The following is an 18079-nucleotide window of genomic DNA, read 5'->3' as shown; positions in this document are numbered from 1 at the left end:
AAAGCGACTCATTTATTAAGATAGTAAAACATAATTTTACTAACTTAATAAATCAAGTCGCTTACTCTGTCTTTTGAGTATTTGATTTAGGGATGCATGTAGCGTATATAATTGGTAATATTTCTAAGTGCCATATAAAAATAATTGAAGCTGAAATTATAAAGTGAACGTGTGTTCATAGTATTGTTATGTTAAAATTCAAATTCAAATTCAAAATATCTTTATTCATGTACGTCTATTACAGACTCTTATGATATATCAAATCTACCGTCAGTTCGGAATGATTTCGAGATGAGAAGAACTGACAAGAAACTCAGCTCGTATTTTTTTTAATGTTGTACATATTCTCAGTTCAATCATTTTTGTATGACAACATTTATGTAGAGTTGTGGATAGTTGTTTTGTACATATGTATATATTATATGTGAGTGTGTGTATCATCTTTCGTATGTAGTTTTTAAATGGATTTGTCAAGTTCACTGTATCACATTAGAGGAAGAATTAAAATTCTTTAACCCTTTCCACTCCAAGCCTTTTTTCTTTTTATTCCAATAGCTCTACGCTAAAATTGCATTTCTTAACTTTTAGGGGTTTTTTTCGTATTTTGTAAGTAAAATTGATTTTTTCTTATACGATAAACTTTATTTTATGAGTAATTACAGGATACTATACTATAATTCTTAATTATAATCCCTTTTGGTATTTTGGTAAAAAATTCCCACTTTTTTTTAAATTGTTCCCGAAAAGAAGTATTACACTATGTCGAGTATCATTCGGCAGTGGAGCTGGTGGAACAGTCAATATCGAGTGACACTCCACATTGGTTAGAAAGGGTTAACAGCAACTTTCTTTGTATTAAAACTTTCTAGAATTACCAAAATTACTTATGTCATTAGTATATATTCATTTCTGATGCAACATAATTGCTTTTTTAATTGACTAGACAGCATAATTACTTGAAAATTTCTACGGTATATTTGTGCTATTCTTTTATTGTAGTAAAATCATTCAGTAATATATATGTTACTGTATAATATTGATAATTAGTATGTATAACATGTACACATTGCTCAGAGCGTGTGGTTCGCGTAGCGAGTGTTTGTGTGTGTGTGTGTGTGTGCGTCCGTGTGTGTGTGTGTGTCCGCGTGTGTGTCCGCGTGCGTGTGCGTGCGAGTACTCACGCCTCCACTAGCGGGCCGGGGTAGGGGTCGAGGTGCGTGTAGAGCCGCGCCAGCCGCCGCGCCACCGCCAGCAGCGGCGCCGCCAGCACCACGCACCACGCCACAGACATCCAGTACCCGTTCTACGGACAAACACATTGGTACACACTTACCTATATCGCCCCCCCCCCCGCCCCTACCGGACTAACACGCGACACCGTCCTCGCCGACGGAGACGACGACCTCAACAACACCTAACATTTTCTAGGTTTACTGGAACAAATCTCTTTAGAGATAAGCTCGCTCTTGTACATTACATTTATTGTATTACTGTTTTTTCTATATGTATGTGTACAATAAAGGAAGAATAATAAACACTGTCCGTCAGCACTTAGACCTTCGGGACGACATCCAGTACCCGTTCTAGATATACACTAGTGGCTATATACTGCTTGCACCCGCCCCATCTGTAACACGCGACACCGTCCTCGCCGGCGGAGTCGACGACCTCAACAACACCACCCAAATGGTGGTCGTCCGTCAGCACATAGACACTGGAGAGCATACGTACGGTGGGCATGAGCAGGTTCCTGCAGACGGCGTCCCTGGTGGCGTTGAAGGCGGAGGAGAGCGGCCCGCAGCGCCCCACGTGGTGGTGAGCGGCGTGCTCCACCCGCGCCAGGTACTCGTCCACCAGCGCGCCCACAGTCTCCGCGAACTCACGCGTCATCTGCACCACCACCACCACCACACGTTACCAACATACATCCGATCACTTTTCAGTTCTCATATAATCAGCATCCGACAATTAAAAATCAACACCCTGTGATATTATTTCAATATTGTTGTAGCGACAATATTGTAACTTTTGCTCGATTTTTAATTTGGACTACAACCGTGAGTAAGAGAGTTAATTATTTTAGGAAGATTAACGGTGTATTTGTTTACATAATAATAATCTCAGGACAATTAACACAGCGCCATCTAGTCCCAAGTTAAGCTAGCTACAGCTTGTGTTATGGGTACTAGATAACTGATACGTATACATAGATATTTTTTTCATAAATACATATTCTCGCACGTTAAATTTCAATAAAAAACATAGAAATATATTATTTCTAATGCATAAGCTATATTACTTTCAAATATAATCAAAATCCGTTCAATAGTTTATGCGTGAAAGAGTAACAAACATCCATCTCACAAACTTTCGCATTTATAATATTATTACACGCCCCGGCTTCGCACGACTGTACATGTATTAAATATATAAACCTTCCTTTTGAATCGCTCTATCTATTAAATAAAACCGCTTCAAAATCCGTTGCGTAATTTTAAAGATTTAAGCATACATAGAGATGAACAGACAGCGACAGCGACTTTGTTTTATACTATGTAATGATGATTCAATTCAAAATATCTTTATTCACGTAGGTCTCTTATGATATAACAAATCTACCGTCAGTTCGGAATAATTTCGAGATTAGAACAACTGACAAGAAACTCAGCTCGTTTTCTTTTCAAATGAATGTTGTACATGTTTACAATAATACAGATTCATTATAAATTCTAATTTGGGAGAACAGAGTGACCAGCATATGCTATTGCAAAAAACAAAAAATCTAATCAGTGTACGCAACCTGAACAGACCAGTCCCCACAGGCAGCACCCGTTGACGAATATAATAATAATAATAAACTTTATTCATAAATGTACGGTACAATTAAATATAGTTAGCCCTGGCTTTCGATATAGGTGAACCAGTGCCACGAAAGCCAGTTCCCTCCAACATTCATTAAACATTTTTAGTACATTTGCAGTTATGTATATAAAGGAATGAAAAAAATTTAAATACTTTTGAATTACAATAAAAAAAAATTAAAGAGGAAAGAGTATGTCGGATTAAGATTAAGATATACCTTGCTTAGTTCACAAAAATCACTCCTATTATATACCGTTTTAAATTTGACGCTATCATTATTTATACGTATAATTAGTAAAAATCACGGGATCTTGCCATGTTTTATATTTATTTGCTGAGTTTCCGATATTTCGGTAGTGTTTCAACCACCATGATCACGGGTGAACTGAAGATACAGCGGGTAGATGGAAAATGAAATCTTTTTATGGGCAGACATATGCGTCTACCTTCACACGTGTTCGTTTGTTGCTACTACTGGAACTCGCTCGATATTCATCTCGGCAAACTGTACTCACAGTATCTTCACGTACATTTAATACACTTTTCGATCGCGGTTTTTATTTTTATTTAATTAAACGAATCACTGGTTTCCAGGCATTAGAGAGCCTATAGCCGTCTTCTCGATTGAAATTTTTATATTTCTGTATTTCAATGGCCTCTCTAACCATTCTTGGGATATAATGCCGTTCTGATGTTAATACTTTTGGTTGGTGTAGTTCAATCCAGTGATTGGGTCCCCATCCCAACAAGTGTTCCGCTATGGCTGATTTACGTGGATCGTTGTTTTTAATAGCTTTCATATGTTCAGCAATGCGACGGGCTATTGTTCTTTTTGTCTGTCCGATGTATGAGCTCCACAACTACGAAATATCGGGAACTCAGCAAATAAATATAAAACGTGGTAAGATCCCGTGATTTTTACTAATTATACGTATAAATCACTCCTATTACTTACATTAAGAAGAAAAATAATTACTACTCACGTTTTGCATTACATCAGGTCCTTGGGTGTTGAGGAACAGCTCCGCTTGCGTGGTCTCGTATATCAGGTATGAGATGGCTTCCTTCAGAGATGTGTGGTTGAACCGGAGTACATCGCGTAACTTCATGGCCGTGGTCTGTATTTTAAATCAGAATTAATTACATTTTTTTTATACTACTATGGTCGCTATAGGACACAGTCACCTTGTTCGGGTTGTACCGAAACTATAAAGATTGTGATAGGTAAAACTGATAAATGATAGTGATAGAAATTTGATTAAAACTGTATATTGAAACTTAAAATATAACTGATTAATGATTGTAACGAGTAGGCGCGGCGTCCTTGATGACCGAATGCGAACTGATTTTAATGAAATGTGAAATGTAAAATAAAATGTTAATGTTGCGAAATAATATACGATGCTAGCTCGTACACACCTAGATACATCAAAATAATAATTGCATTTAATAATGTCTAGTAAGACAAATTCAATATTGTCTACTAAGCACTGCTGTCTACACTGTGTCACCCCACCTTACATTTTCCTATTGTTATTTAGTATATAAGATCAATATTTCTATTGTCAGTTTATTATCATCTGTAATATACATAGTATCATTCACCCGCAACAGTCGCAATCAAGCATACGGCCCATCTGATGGTAAATGGTTACCGTAGCCTATGAACGCTTGAAACACCAGGGGTGTCACTTGCGCGTTGCCGACCCTTAAGAAACTTTAATATACCCTTCTTGAAAAACCCCATGCTGTAGTTTCGTGGGAAAACCTCGGCAGGAAGTTCATTCCACAATCTAAGTGTACGCGGGAGGAAACTCCTCTGAAACCGCACTGTTCGGGACCACATACATGTATTTATTGTATAAATAGTTCATAGGGCACATAGCTCGTAGGACAAATGGCCGTTGGGGCAGTAAAGTCCTCGAGTGGCGACCGCGGACTGGAAGATGTAGCGTGGGAAGGCCTCCAGCAAGGTGGATCGACGATCTGGTTAAGGTCGCTGGAAGGCATTGGATGCGAGCATCGCAGGACGGATCGTCGTGGAGATCTTTGGGGGAGGCCTATGTCCAGCAGTGGACGTTTTACGGGCTGCGTTGGTGATGATGATGATGATGATGATGATGATTGTATAAATAACTAGCTACTCGCTCCGGCTTCGCATGGATATACATGTAGTATATATATAAACCTTCTTCTTGAATCACTCTATCTATTAAAAAAAAACCGCTTCAAAATCCGTTGTGTAGTTTTAAAGATTTAAGTATACATTGGGTATGAATTTGCAGTTGTACGTGAAGTCAGTATGACAATCGTTCATGACTTGTTTGTACTCGAGTGTAAGGTATAAAGTTCGTGAGATCGTTTAATGGTAGTGGTGTTGTTGTTATTGTTATTGGTGGTGATGTTGTTGTTATTGGTGGTGGTGATATGGTTGTTGTTGGTGGTGGTGATATTGTTGTTGGTGGTGTTGCTGTTATTGTTAGTGGTGGTGGCGGGGGCGGGTACTGACGTTGAGCTGCGCGGTGTAGTCGAGCATGGGCCGCAGCACGTCGTCGTGCAGGTGGTGCAGGTCTGCGGCGGCGGCGGCCAGGTCGCGGGACACGTCCCGGTACCCGGCGCGCGCCGCCACGGCCGCCGCGGTGCTGCGCAGCTGCTCCGACAGCGCGTCCAGCGACAGCGACGTCATGTTCGTCTCCAGCTGCGGGGACCACACCACGCTCACACGCTACACCACGCCACACGACACACCGCCGTCTTTGAATTCAACTACCTAAGTATATATTCTCATAGAATATATACTTACGTAGAAGTCGTAGAAACTATGACTATATATGTTGATTTTTTTTATAAATGGCTAAATAATTTAGATACGTATTACGAAATACAGCATCTTAAAATTATTAATTCTACAAATGAAACAGTAAATTTTCATTTCAATGAAATTAATGGTAATTTTAAACATATATTGTGAAAATAAACGTATAATTATAAATTTCATATAATGCGTTTTAAACACCCATACATTATTTTCCAAGAACCCATAAAAATCGGTGATTAATATTAATTTTCGTTAAAATTACTCTATACTCGTTAAATAATTAACAGTGTTTAAAAATCACATAAAACTGGCAACATCGATAATATTAAATTGGTAAAGGGAAAATGATAACAATAAATATAAATTGACAACTCCATTGCAAGTATTATTTTACAAGTTAACCTGCATCAGATTCCTCCTGGAAATTATCATAATTAAATTCTTAGTAAATATATCCAGTTTAAATTAATTTAATATAATACAATATGGCCCGTTTAAAATAACTTAGGCTAGTTTATACTCCTCTCATCTTAGCATTCTTCGCTGGTATCTCGCCAGAGTAAATGAGTAGTGCAGATGATTGATATTATATTAATATTTATTTAAAAAAAGGACTACTCGGATTCATATTCTTAAAAATAAAATAATTCTTGTTTTTGGAGTCTATTCCTTAGAATATGCTACTTTTATTGATGCAACAATGAACAATATATAGTTTATTATTTAGTTGCAAGTGTAGTTTAGCCGAGCAGAATAAAGTGTGGGGTCACTGACCGCGGAGAGGATGCGGTCGAAGTCGAAGTCCGAGAGGCCGGTGTCGGCGAGCTGGCGCAGCTTCTGCTTGGCGCTGTCCTTGAGGATGGTGAGGGGGGCCGCAGCCGAGCAGAGTAAAGTGTGGGGTCACTGACCGCGGAGAGGATGCGGTCGAAGTCGAAGTCCGAGAGGCCGGTGTCGGCGAGCTGGCGCAGCTTCTGCTTGGCGCTGTCCTTGAGGATGGTGAGGGGGGCCGCAGCCGAGCAGAGTAAAGTGTGGGGTCACTGACCGCGGAGAGGATGCGGTCGAAGTCGAAGTCCGAGAGGCCGGTGTCGGCGAGCTGGCGCAGCTTCTGCTTGGCGCTGTCCTTGAGGATGGTGAGGGGGTCCGCAGCCGAGCAGAGTAAAGTGTGGGGTCACTGACCGCGGAGAGGATGCGGTCGAAGTCGAAGTCCGAGAGGCCGGTGTCGGCGAGCTGGCGCAGCTTCTGCTTGGCGCTGTCCTTGAGGATGGTGAGGGGGGCCGCAGCCGAGCAGAGTAAAGTGTGGGGTCACTGACCGCGGAGAGGATGCGGTCGAAGTCGAAGTCCGAGAGGCCGGTGTCGGCGAGCTGGCGCAGCTTCTGCTTGGCGCTGTCCTTGAGGATGGTGAGGGGGCCGCAGCCGAGCAGAGTAAAGTGTGGGGTCACTGACCGCGGAGAGGATGCGGTCGAAGTCGAAGTCCGAGAGGCCGGTGTCGGCGAGCTGGCGCAGCTTCTGCTTGGCGCTGTCCTTGAGGATGGTGAGGGGGGCCGCAGCCGAGCAGAGTAAAGTGTGGGGTCACTGACCGCGGAGAGGATGCGGTCGAAGTCGAAGTCCGAGAGGCCGGTGTCGGCGAGCTGGCGCAGCTTCTGCTTGGCGCTGTCCTTGAGGATGGTGAGGGGGGCCGCAGCCGAGCAGAGTAAAGTGTGGGGTCACTGACCGCGGAGAGGATGCGGTCGAAGTCGAAGTCCGAGAGGCCGGTGTCGGCGAGCTGGCGCAGCTTCTGCTTGGCGCTGTCCTTGAGGATGGTGAGGGGGGCCGCAGCCGAGCAGAGTAAAGTGTGGGGTCACTGACCGCGGAGAGGATGCGGTCGAAGTCGAAGTCCGAGAGGCCGGTGTCGGCGAGCTGGCGCAGCTTCTGCTTGGCGCTGTCCTTGAGGATGGTGAGGGGGGCCGCAGCCGAGCAGAGTAAAGTGTGGGGTCACTGACCGCGGAGAGGATGCGGTCGAAGTCGAAGTCTGAGAGGCCGGTGTCGGCGAGCTGGCGCAGCTTCTGCTTGGCGCTGTCCTTGAGGATGGTGAGGGGGGCCGCAGCCGAGCAGAGTAAAGTGTGGGGTCACTGACCGCGGAGAGGATGCGGTCGAAGTCGAAGTCCGAGAGGCCGGTGTCGGCGAGCTGGCGCAGCTTCTGCTTGGCGCTGTCCTTGAGGATGGTGAGGGGGGCCCCAGCCGAGCAGAGTAAAGTGTGGGGTCACTGACCGCGGAGAGGATGCGGTCGAAGTCGAAGTCCGAGAGGCCGGTGTCGGCGAGCTGGCGCAGCTTCTGCTTGGCGCTGTCCTTGAGGATGGTGAGGGGGGCCGCAGCCGAGCAGAGTAAAGTGTGGGGTCACTGACCGCGGAGAGGATGCGGTCGAAGTCGAAGTCCGAGAGGCCGGTGTCGGCGAGCTGGCGCAGCTTCTGCTTGGCGCTGTCCTTGAGGATGGTGAGGGGGGCCGCAGCCGAGCAGAGTAAAGTGTGGGGTCACTGACCGCGGAGAGGATGCGGTCGAAGTCGAAGTCCGAGAGGCCGGTGTCGGCGAGCTGGCGCAGCTTCTGCTTGGCGCTGTCCTTGAGGATGGTGAGGGGGGCCGCAGCCGAGCAGAGTAAAGTGTGGGGTCACTGACCGCGGAGAGGATGCGGTCGAAGTCGAAGTCCGAGAGGCCGGTGTCGGCGAGCTGGCGCAGCTTCTGCTTGGCGCTGTCCTTGAGGATGGTGAGGGGGGCCGCAGCCGAGCAGAGTAAAGTGTGGGGTCACTGACCGCGGAGAGGATGCGGTCGAAGTCGAAGTCCGAGAGGCCGGTGTCGGCGAGCTGGCGCAGCTTCTGCTTGGCGCTGTCCTTGAGGATGGTGAGGGGGGCGCGCGCCGCGGGGAACGCGGGCCGCAGCCCCGCCGCGCGCCGCCGCACCGCCTCCGCCGCCCGCGCCCGCCACGCGCCCGCGTCCACCGCGCGCCGCAGCTCCAGCGTCTGTACACACATACAACACACGCCTCACTACACACGACGCCCCCCCGCCCGCCACGCGCCCGCGTCCACCGCGCGCCGCAGCTCCAGCGTCTGTACACACATACAACACACGCCTCACTACACACGACGCCCCCCCGCCCGCCACGCGCCCGCGTCCACCGCGCGCCGCAGCTCCAGCGTCTGTACACACATACAACACACGCCTCACTACACACGACGCCCCCCCGCCCGCCACGCGCCCGCGTCCACCGCGCGCCGCAGCTCCAGCGTCTGTACACACATACAACACACGCCTCACTACACACGACGCCCCCCCGCCCGCCCCGCGCCCGCGTCCACCGCGCGCCGCAGCTCCAGCGTCTGTACACACATACAACACACGCCTCACTACACACGACGCCCCCCCGCCCGCCACGCGCCCGCGTCCACCGCGCGCCGCAGCTCCAGCGTCTGTACACACATACAACACACGCCTCACTACACACGACGCCCCCCGCCCGCCACGCGCCCGCGTCCACCGCGCGCCGCAGCTCCAGCGTCTGTACACACATACAACACACGCCTCACACTACACACGACGCCCCCCCGCCCGCCACGCGCCCGCGTCCACCGCGCGCCGCAGCTCCAGCGTCTGTACACACATACAACACACGCCTCACTACACACGACGCCCCCCGCCCGCCACGCGCCCGCGTCCACCGCGCGCCGCAGCTCCAGCGTCTGTACACACATACAACACACGCCTCACTACACACGACGCCCCCCCGCCCGCCACGCGCCCGCGTCCACCGCGCGCCGCAGCTCCAGCGTCTGTACACACATACAAAACACGCCTCACTACACACGACGCCCCCCGCCCGCCACGCGCCCGCGTCCACCGCGCGCCGCAGCTCCAGCGTCTGTACACACATACAACACACGCCTCACTACACACACGACGCCCCCCCGCCCGCCACGCGCCCGCGTCCACCGCGCGCCGCAGCTCCAGCGTCTGTACACACATACAACACACGCCTCACTACACACGACGCCCCCCCGCCCGCCACGCGCCCGCGGCCACCGCGCGCCGCCGCTCCAGCGTCTGTACACACATACAACACACGCCTCGCTACACACGACGCGCCCGCGCCGCCACTGCGGTCCCGCGTCCTTACTCGCCGCAGCTCCAGCGTCTGTACACACATACAACACACGCCTCACTACACACGACGCCCCCCGCCCGCCACGCGCCCGCGTCCACCGCGCGCCGCAGCTCCAGCGTCTGTACACACATACAACACACGCCTCACTACACACGACGCCCCCCCGCCCGCCACGCGCCCGCGTCCACCGCGCGCCGCAGCTCCAGCGTCTGTACACACATACAACACACGCCTCACTACACACGACGCCCCCCCGCCCGCCACGCGCCCGCGTCCACCGCGCGCCGCAGCTCCAGCGTCTGTACACACATACAACACACGCCTCACTACACACGACGCCCCCCGCCCGCCACGCGCCCGCGTCCACCGCGCGCCGCAGCTCCAGCGTCTGTACACACATACAACACACGCCTCACTACACACGACGCCCCCCCGCCCGGCCACGCGCCCGCGTCCACCGCGCGCCGCAGCTCCAGCGTCTGTACACACATACAACACACGCCTCACTACACACGACGCCCCCCCGCCCGCCACGCGCCCGCGTCCACCGCGCGCCGCAGCTCCAGCGTCTGTACACACATACAACACACGCCTCACTACACACGACGCCCCCCCGCCCGCCACGCGCCCGCGTCCACCGCGCGCCGCAGCTCCAGCGTCTGTACACACATACAACACACGCCTCACTACACACGACGCCCCCCCGCCCGCCACGCGCCCGCGTCCACCGCGCGCCGCAGCTCCAGCGTCTGTACACACATACAACACACGCCTCACTACACACGACGCCCCCCCGCCCGCCACGCGCCCGCGTCCACCGCGCGCCGCAGCTCCAGCGTCTGTACACACATACAACACACGCCTCACTACACACGCCCCCCCGCCCGCCACGCGCCCGCGTCCACCGCGCGCCGCAGCTCCAGCGTCTGTACACACATACAACACACGCCTCACTACACACGACGCCCCCCCGCCCGCCACGCGCCCGCGTCCACCGCGCGCCGCAGCTCCAGCGTCTGTACACACATACAACACACACGCTTCACTGCAAACGATGCCCGGTCTACCTGGTGCCGAATTACCTATATACCTATAACGGAAGCTCCACTGGAGACTAGACAGCGTATGATGCGCAATCAAAAAAAATAGTTTCATCCCAATTTAATAAAATCTCAACTCCTAAAATAAGGAGAAAAATATTTTTATCGTTGTTTACTCTCAGTGTGTAATAGATCTACAATTACACCTTCACTACCACTACTGTAAACGTTACCTCGAAGATGGTGAGATTGTTGTGGCAACGCGTGATGACGGTGGTCAGGTTGAAGCTACCGTCGGCGGAGTCGTTGTAGATGGCTCGCTCCAGCTCCACGAACCGCTCCACATCCGCGAATAGCCGATTGCCGCGCGGCTCCCTACACATTAATATTCTCATGTCACATAAGACAGATAACAAATTGGCGGAATGTGGGAACCGCATATGACAACGATGAAGTACAACAGACTTCGAATATAAATAAATAATATTTAAATTTTCGTTTATAATTTAAATTTAAGAGCTTTACTAAATACGTATGCAAGAATTAAGGTATATACATAAAGCAAAACGATCTAAAAATATCTCTCTGTCTGTTCTTAATAATCTCTGAAACGGCTCGAACGATTTTGGAGGGACTTTCACTCCAAAATATCATAAGAAGTAAATTAGGCCACTTTTATTTTGAGATATTTTTTATTTTAATAACAGTTACTTAAATTCTACGTAAACGAAGTCACGGGTAACAGCTAGTCTTTACTAATATTATTAACAGGCAAAGATTGCTAGATTGAATCTATGGGTCTATTGAACCGATTTTGAAAGTGTTAAATGCGTAACGTAATGTATTTGCATAGCCCATACGCAAGTAGTATAGATGTTAATAAGGGTAATAAAGATACAGCAATATATACTGACGTGAGTGGATCGCAGACGAAGCGCTGCGCGGTGACGCCGACCACGAAGTACACCAGCATCACCACCGTCACCACGCCGCCCAACACGAATATTATCACCATGCCGCTGTAACACCAACAAACACGTCATACACTAAGAAATAGGCAAACATATAATATGTATTCAAAATTCTAGAATTACACATATAAGTAATTCTTAACGTAATATAAAGTGCGCCGTGTGTAGTGTGCGGTGTACGTACCAGAGGAGGCAGTCGGACCGGCGTGTGTAGTGTGCGATGTACGTACCAGAGGAGGCAGTCGGACCGGCGTGTGTAGTGTGCGATGTACGTACCAGAGGAGGCAGTCGGACCCGCGTGTGTAGTGTGCGATGTACGTACCAGAGGAGGCAGTCGGACCGGCGTGTGTAGTGTGCGATGTACGTACCAGAGGAGGCAGTCGGACCGGCGTGTGTAGTGTGCGATGTACGTACCAGAGGAGGCAGTCGGACCCGCGTGTGTAGTGTGCGATGTACGTACCAGAGGAGGCAGTCGGACCCGCGTGTGTAGTGTGCGATGTACGTACCAGAGGAGGCAGTCGGACCCGCGTGTGTAGTGTGCGATGTACGTACCAGAGGAGGCAGTCGGACCGGCGTGTGTAGTGTGCGATGTACGTACCAGAGGAGGCAGTCGGACGCGCGTGTGTAGTGTGCGATGTACGTACCAGAGGAGGCAGTCGGACCCGCGTGTGTAGTGTGCGATGTACGTACCAGAGGAGGCAGTCGGACGCGCGTGTGTAGTGTGCGATGTACGTACCAGAGGAGGCAGTCGGACCCGCGTGTGTAGTGTGCGATGTACGTACCAGAGGAGGCAGTCGGACCCGCGTGTGTAGTGTGCGATGTACGTACCAGAGGAGGCAGTCGGACCCGCGTGTGTAGTGTGCGGTGTACGTACCAGAGGAGGCAGTCGGACCCGCGTGTGTAGTGTGCGATGTACGTACCAGAGGAGGCAGTCGGACCCGCGTGTGTAGTGTAGTGTGTAGTGTGCGATGTACGTACCAGAGGAGGCAGTTGGACCCTTGGCCCTTGTTGCAGCAGTCGGCGGCGCCGTATACGTCTGGCCGTTTGCCGCACACGCCGCACATCAGCCCCCACGCCATCACGCACGTTATCTGTAAACACAGTTATACACTTCGGTTGATTCGTCGTGGCTATGACGATGCTGTGAAGAATAATTATAATAATAATAATCTCAGGACAAATCACACAGCGCCATCTAGACCCAAGTTAAGCTAGCTACAGCTTGTGTTATGGGTCCTAGACAACTGATACAATTACATAGATTTTTTTTTCGTAAATACATATATATAATACATAGAAAATATCCAGACCGATACAAACAATCATACTCGTGAATACAAATGTTTGTGCCGTGCGAGAAATCGAACCCGCGACCATCGGTCGTAAAGCGGTGTGCTAGACCGCTAGACCATCGAGGTCGTCAATAAATGTATCTGCTGACGCTACAGAGCCGGTGTTACCCTTTAAAACTGTACGTAAATAGAACTGAACGAGTACTACTGGAGCGTGCTGTTACAGGATTTACACTGTAAAGCTAGATTTACACACATGTTTCATGATTTCACTATAATGACACGTCGTAATCAATATTTATAAAAACACATTGATTTACACGTGAAAGAAGTCATTCTCATATCATTCATCATTCTCGTATTATTCATAATCATCATCATTCTATGGGTCTGGATGTTCTCTGTTTTTTTTTCATATTAATTATGCATATTTTATAGGTAGAGGTGTGAAGCTTTGCATATAGTCGAAGTGTCGTGGCATTGCGTGTCTGTAAAGTGCGGATCTCGGATACTGACGAGCAGCAGCGCGGAGGCGGTCCCGAGCCCCACGTAGCGGCGGTAGGGCGCGTACCGCCGCACGGCGTCCTGCAGTATGACGGCGTCATGCTCGTGCAGCCGCAGGGTCTCGCTCACGTTGCCCGCGCGCCACGTGATCTGCGTCGCGAGCTCCGCCAACTTTACACCTGCGGCACAGTATAATTAACGTTACGTTACTATCGGTACTGTTTGCGACTTACTACATCCCTTTATGAGATACGACATTTACAAACGAACTTGTAAAGTAGTGTGGAATAGGTATAAACATTTACAATAAGATACCAAAAGATATACTGGAATTACGCTTAAATAAATTCAAAACATCTGTTAAATCATATTTACTGAGCAAAGCCTATACTCACTAAACGATTACTTGAACGACGAGCGTGCATGCCAATAGTTGTTTATGCAGAGAATTTCCTATATAAATATACATTGTAAATAAGGTAACTTTTAAAAAATTCAATTGAGCTTCTTGCCAGTTCTTCTCAATTGGATCTATATACTGATCTGGACGGTAGGGTAAAAAATTATAATATAAAAAAAATTTACGTTCATAAGCGGCTAAAATGTCCTACATGAATCATAAAAATCATGATTCATGTAGGACATTGCAGCCGCTTATCAACGTCAAATTTTTTATATTATAATTTTTACTTTTTGAATTTGTGTGTGTGTGTGTGTGTGTGTGTGTGTGTGTGTGTGTGTGTGTGTGCGTGCGTGGGGTCGGTACCAGTGTCAGTGACGGCCTGCTGCACGCCGGGGATGTGTTCGTCGACGGAGCGCTGTATGCCGCGCTGGATGTCGCGGAACACGCGGTACCCCTCCGCCACCTCCTCCTTGATGTGGCTGTTCAGCAGCGACGTCACGTTGTTCAGCAGCTCCGACACGTCCGGCATCTGGACGACACGTCCGGCATCTGATGACGACACCGTCATATTAAGTGTGTTATAAGAAGCCTTTTAAAAAGGAATAAGCTATATTCGTGAAGATTGTAATATAGATTCTGCTATGACGTATGCGCAGTCGAATTACACCAATATTAAATGATAAAGGTATATTGAAGATGTCTTATCGTAGAGAACTACATCTAGCAAGTCTTATACATAAAGTCGTATGGAACGAATATTTGTATATAAAATTACGTGGATGAAAGATATAGTCGGAACAATAGAAGCGACAAAATCGCATTGCGGCATAAAACTGTATTTTTTAGAGGAGGTTTCAGATTCTCTGCACTTGATTGTAAAATGTATATTTACTGGAAAAACAAATTTTAAGTAATTGAGAAAGTGAATAATAACATAACATACGTGTATCATAGTCTCATGGGTGCCATGCCCCTATTACATACTGTGATTATGAGCGGTGACACGGATTGGTTTTTCTTTTATTTTTTTTTATTTTTTTTTTTTTTATTTTGATACTGTTATTGTAACTGATTTCGGTTTTTGTGAACATTGAATATTGTAATTCATTCTATATATATTTATATTTGTGTATCCTAGATCTTATTTAATATATATTTTTTTTGTGTTTAAATTATATGTATCTGTATGTAGTAAAAAACCCGTTCTTTTATAGAAGGATATATCAACTGTATTCATTGTAAATTGTATTATTTGTGTTAATATATATCTACTTATATTTAAATTTAGCAGTTTGTATTCACGAAAAATTCTCAAAAATGTAATTCTGTGCAACATGCAAGTTTCTCGCTCATTCTTCTTGTAATGAGTCTGCGTTCCGAATGTGTGGTAGAATAAAAAAGAATAAATAATACTCTCAGAACATTTCACACAGCGCCATCTAGACCCAAATTAAGCTAGCTAAAGCTTGTGTTTTGGGTACTAGATAACTGTTGAATACATAGATATATTTATGTATCGTAAATACATACATAATATACATAAAAAACACCCAAACAGATACAAACAATCATACACATGAATACAAATGCTTGTGCCGTGCGAGGAATCGAACCCGCGACCACCGAGACCGAGGCCGAAAGATTACTTCTATTTCATATAAATATAAGAGACTTACCGTTGGAAAATATTTGTCGAGCATCTAATCCGAGTATGCGTGAAATCACAAGTGTAACAATAACAAAATTTTTAATTAAAAATTCTATCAATAGAATAATGTATAATCAAAAGTGCTTCAATGTAAGTTTATTTGAATAAATGATTTTCTATTCTATACCATCCGTTAAAAAAGCTACCCAATATTTGAGTAGAGTCATGCAATAATGAACCTTATTATTATAGCGACAAGAGCTACAAATACGCACCTGGCTGTACTGTATTTCAGTGTTCAATTCCCCGATGCGATGTTTCCGCTGCAGATTGATGCAGGGCGGCATCTCGCAGTGAGCCAGCGTCGTCAGCAGCTTCAGTTTCACCTTCCGAAGACCTGTACAGCATCACATTTATATATATAACTATCTGATCCAACAATCGATGTTTTGGCATATAAATTAAAATCCCTATTAAAAAATAGGGGTTGGTGATAGAAGGGTGAAAATTTAGGGTTGTATGTATTTTTAAATGTCATGTCGAAACAGCGAGCAATAGGAAATGGATGTATGAATTAGTATTGTCTTATATAGACAATCTTTATATATAAAAATTACGTGTCACGTTATTTGTCCGCGATGGACTCCTAAACTACTGAACCGATTGCAAATTTGATTTGCACATTGTGTGCAATTTGATACAACTTGAAAGATAGGATAGCTTACATCTCAATTTATAGTCGCAATATTATTTTATTCAAGAACCTTAGTCGCAGCAACGCGAGGCCGAGTCTGCTAGTCATTACATAGTATAAAATAAATCGCGGTCGCTGTCTGTCCGTCCCTATGTACGCTTAAATCTTTAAAACTACGCAATGGATTTTGAAGAGATTTTTTTAATAGATAGAGTGATTCAAGAGGAAGGTTTATATGTATAATACACACACCCATGCGAAGCCCGGGCGAGTAGCTAGTATACTATAAAAAAGAAAGTTAACACAGCAATGTAAGTCAGTGTGAGGGTGTTACCAGTGTTGAGCTGCTCGGCCTTGAACCGCAGCGTGGACGTGAGCTGTTGGACTTTTTGCAGGTCTGCCTGCACGCCGTCCAGCTGCTGCACCATCTTGTTGAGGGTGGTCACCGACACAGCGTTGGAGAACTCGCCCAGCTGCACCGACACCGCCATGCCCGCGCCTGACGCAACAAAACTAATTACTACACACTATCATATGAGTATTAATAAAAAAATATATAAAGTTAGCACACATAGTCGATTCATGTTTCTTTAATAGATTAAGAAAATAATTCTATTGAGTTTCTTGCCAGTTCTTCTCAATTGGATCTACGAGTATATACTGAACTGGACGGTAGGAAAAAAATTATAATATAAAAAATGGACGTTCATAAGCGGCTAAAAAGTCCTACATGTATAATTTTTTTTTAATTTTAATTTAAATTTATCTAAGGCATTCTGTATAAGCTGAAACAGAACGTCAGAGGGCGGACTCTATATAATCCTTGTGACTTTGACAAGTAGACTGATGTATGTATTGAACTGACGTAGCGAGAATTGAAGGTTGGAGCGATTATTATCAAATAAATGAGAGAAATTTAATTGTGGATATTATGAGAATTGGTGGTTTTATCCCGGATTTAGTTGGGACTGGGTGGATACCACAAGTGTTGATTGTGTTAAAACTACTTTCTGTTTGCCTTGGGAGAAGTGTAATTTTGTTTTTAAATTTAAATAAAACCACGTTGTGTCTTCACGGTTGTATTTTGGCGACTGATTGTAATATACAAACGGTGGCCGGCCGGAAGAAACATATCTATAACTACGGTCCGGTATAGACCAACCAACATTCTCGCAATTAAAGGATATTAGGAGCGATAATTTTTACCTCCTTAGGATAAAATGTAAACTTTCCAAAGGAGATATTTCGTTTACGTATGAGTGCTACATGTGGTTGTAGCACTCATACGTAAACGAAATGGATGTGTAGTGGCGTTTCCTCTTCAATTCTGTTTTCTCTGCATCAGATGTGAGTGAGTCCTGCGCTAGTATACCTGTGAGGAGTCCGTTCAGCTTCCGCTCGAGCTGTGCGTAGTTGACCACGAGCAGCGCCAGTGTACCTGTGAGGAGTCCGTTCAGCTTCCTCTCGAGCTGTGCGTAGTTGACCACGAGCAGCGCCAGTGTACCTGTGAGGAGTCCGTTCAGCTTCCGCTCGAGCTGTGCGTAGTTGACCACGAGCAGCGCCAGTGTACCTGTGAGGAGTCCGTTCAGCTTCCTCTCGAGCTGTGCGTAGTTGACCACGAGCAGCGCCAGTGTACCTGTGAGGAGTCCGTTCAGCTTCCTCTCGAGCTGTGCGTAGTTGACCACGAGCAGCGCCAGTGTACCTGTGAGGAGTCC

At 47.0% G+C, this 18079-nt stretch overlaps 1 protein-coding gene across 1 annotated transcript in view; it reads right to left on the bottom strand.

Moving 5' to 3' along the window:
- LOC131846252 (prominin-like protein) overlaps window positions 1–18079 on the bottom strand; it is a 107156-nt gene that overhangs the window by 17026 nt on the left and 72051 nt on the right. Inside the window, exons 5-17 of the mRNA XM_059195513.1 lie at window positions 16699–16863; window positions 15946–16067; window positions 15699–15722; window positions 14386–14551; window positions 13632–13798; window positions 12802–12914; window positions 11767–11871; window positions 11086–11227; window positions 8464–8670; window positions 5372–5560; window positions 3846–3980; window positions 1732–1890; window positions 1182–1303 (exon numbers count right to left, since the gene is read on the bottom strand). Of these exons, the coding sequence (XP_059051496.1) occupies window positions 1182–1303; window positions 1732–1890; window positions 3846–3980; window positions 5372–5560; window positions 8464–8670; window positions 11086–11227; window positions 11767–11871; window positions 12802–12914; window positions 13632–13798; window positions 14386–14551; window positions 15699–15722; window positions 15946–16067; window positions 16699–16863 (1816 nt within the window). The remainder of the gene's footprint in view (window positions 1–1181; window positions 1304–1731; window positions 1891–3845; window positions 3981–5371; window positions 5561–8463; window positions 8671–11085; window positions 11228–11766; window positions 11872–12801; window positions 12915–13631; window positions 13799–14385; window positions 14552–15698; window positions 15723–15945; window positions 16068–16698; window positions 16864–18079) is intronic.

Source organism: Achroia grisella, unplaced genomic scaffold (assembly GCF_030625045.1).
Source record: "Achroia grisella isolate CSIRO2021 unplaced genomic scaffold, CSIRO_AGI_Agris_v1 utg509, whole genome shotgun sequence".
NCBI lineage: Eukaryota > Metazoa > Arthropoda > Insecta > Lepidoptera > Pyralidae > Achroia > Achroia grisella.
The sequence above is the reverse complement of the archived record's forward strand: the minus strand, read 5'-3'. Positions and strand labels throughout refer to the sequence as shown.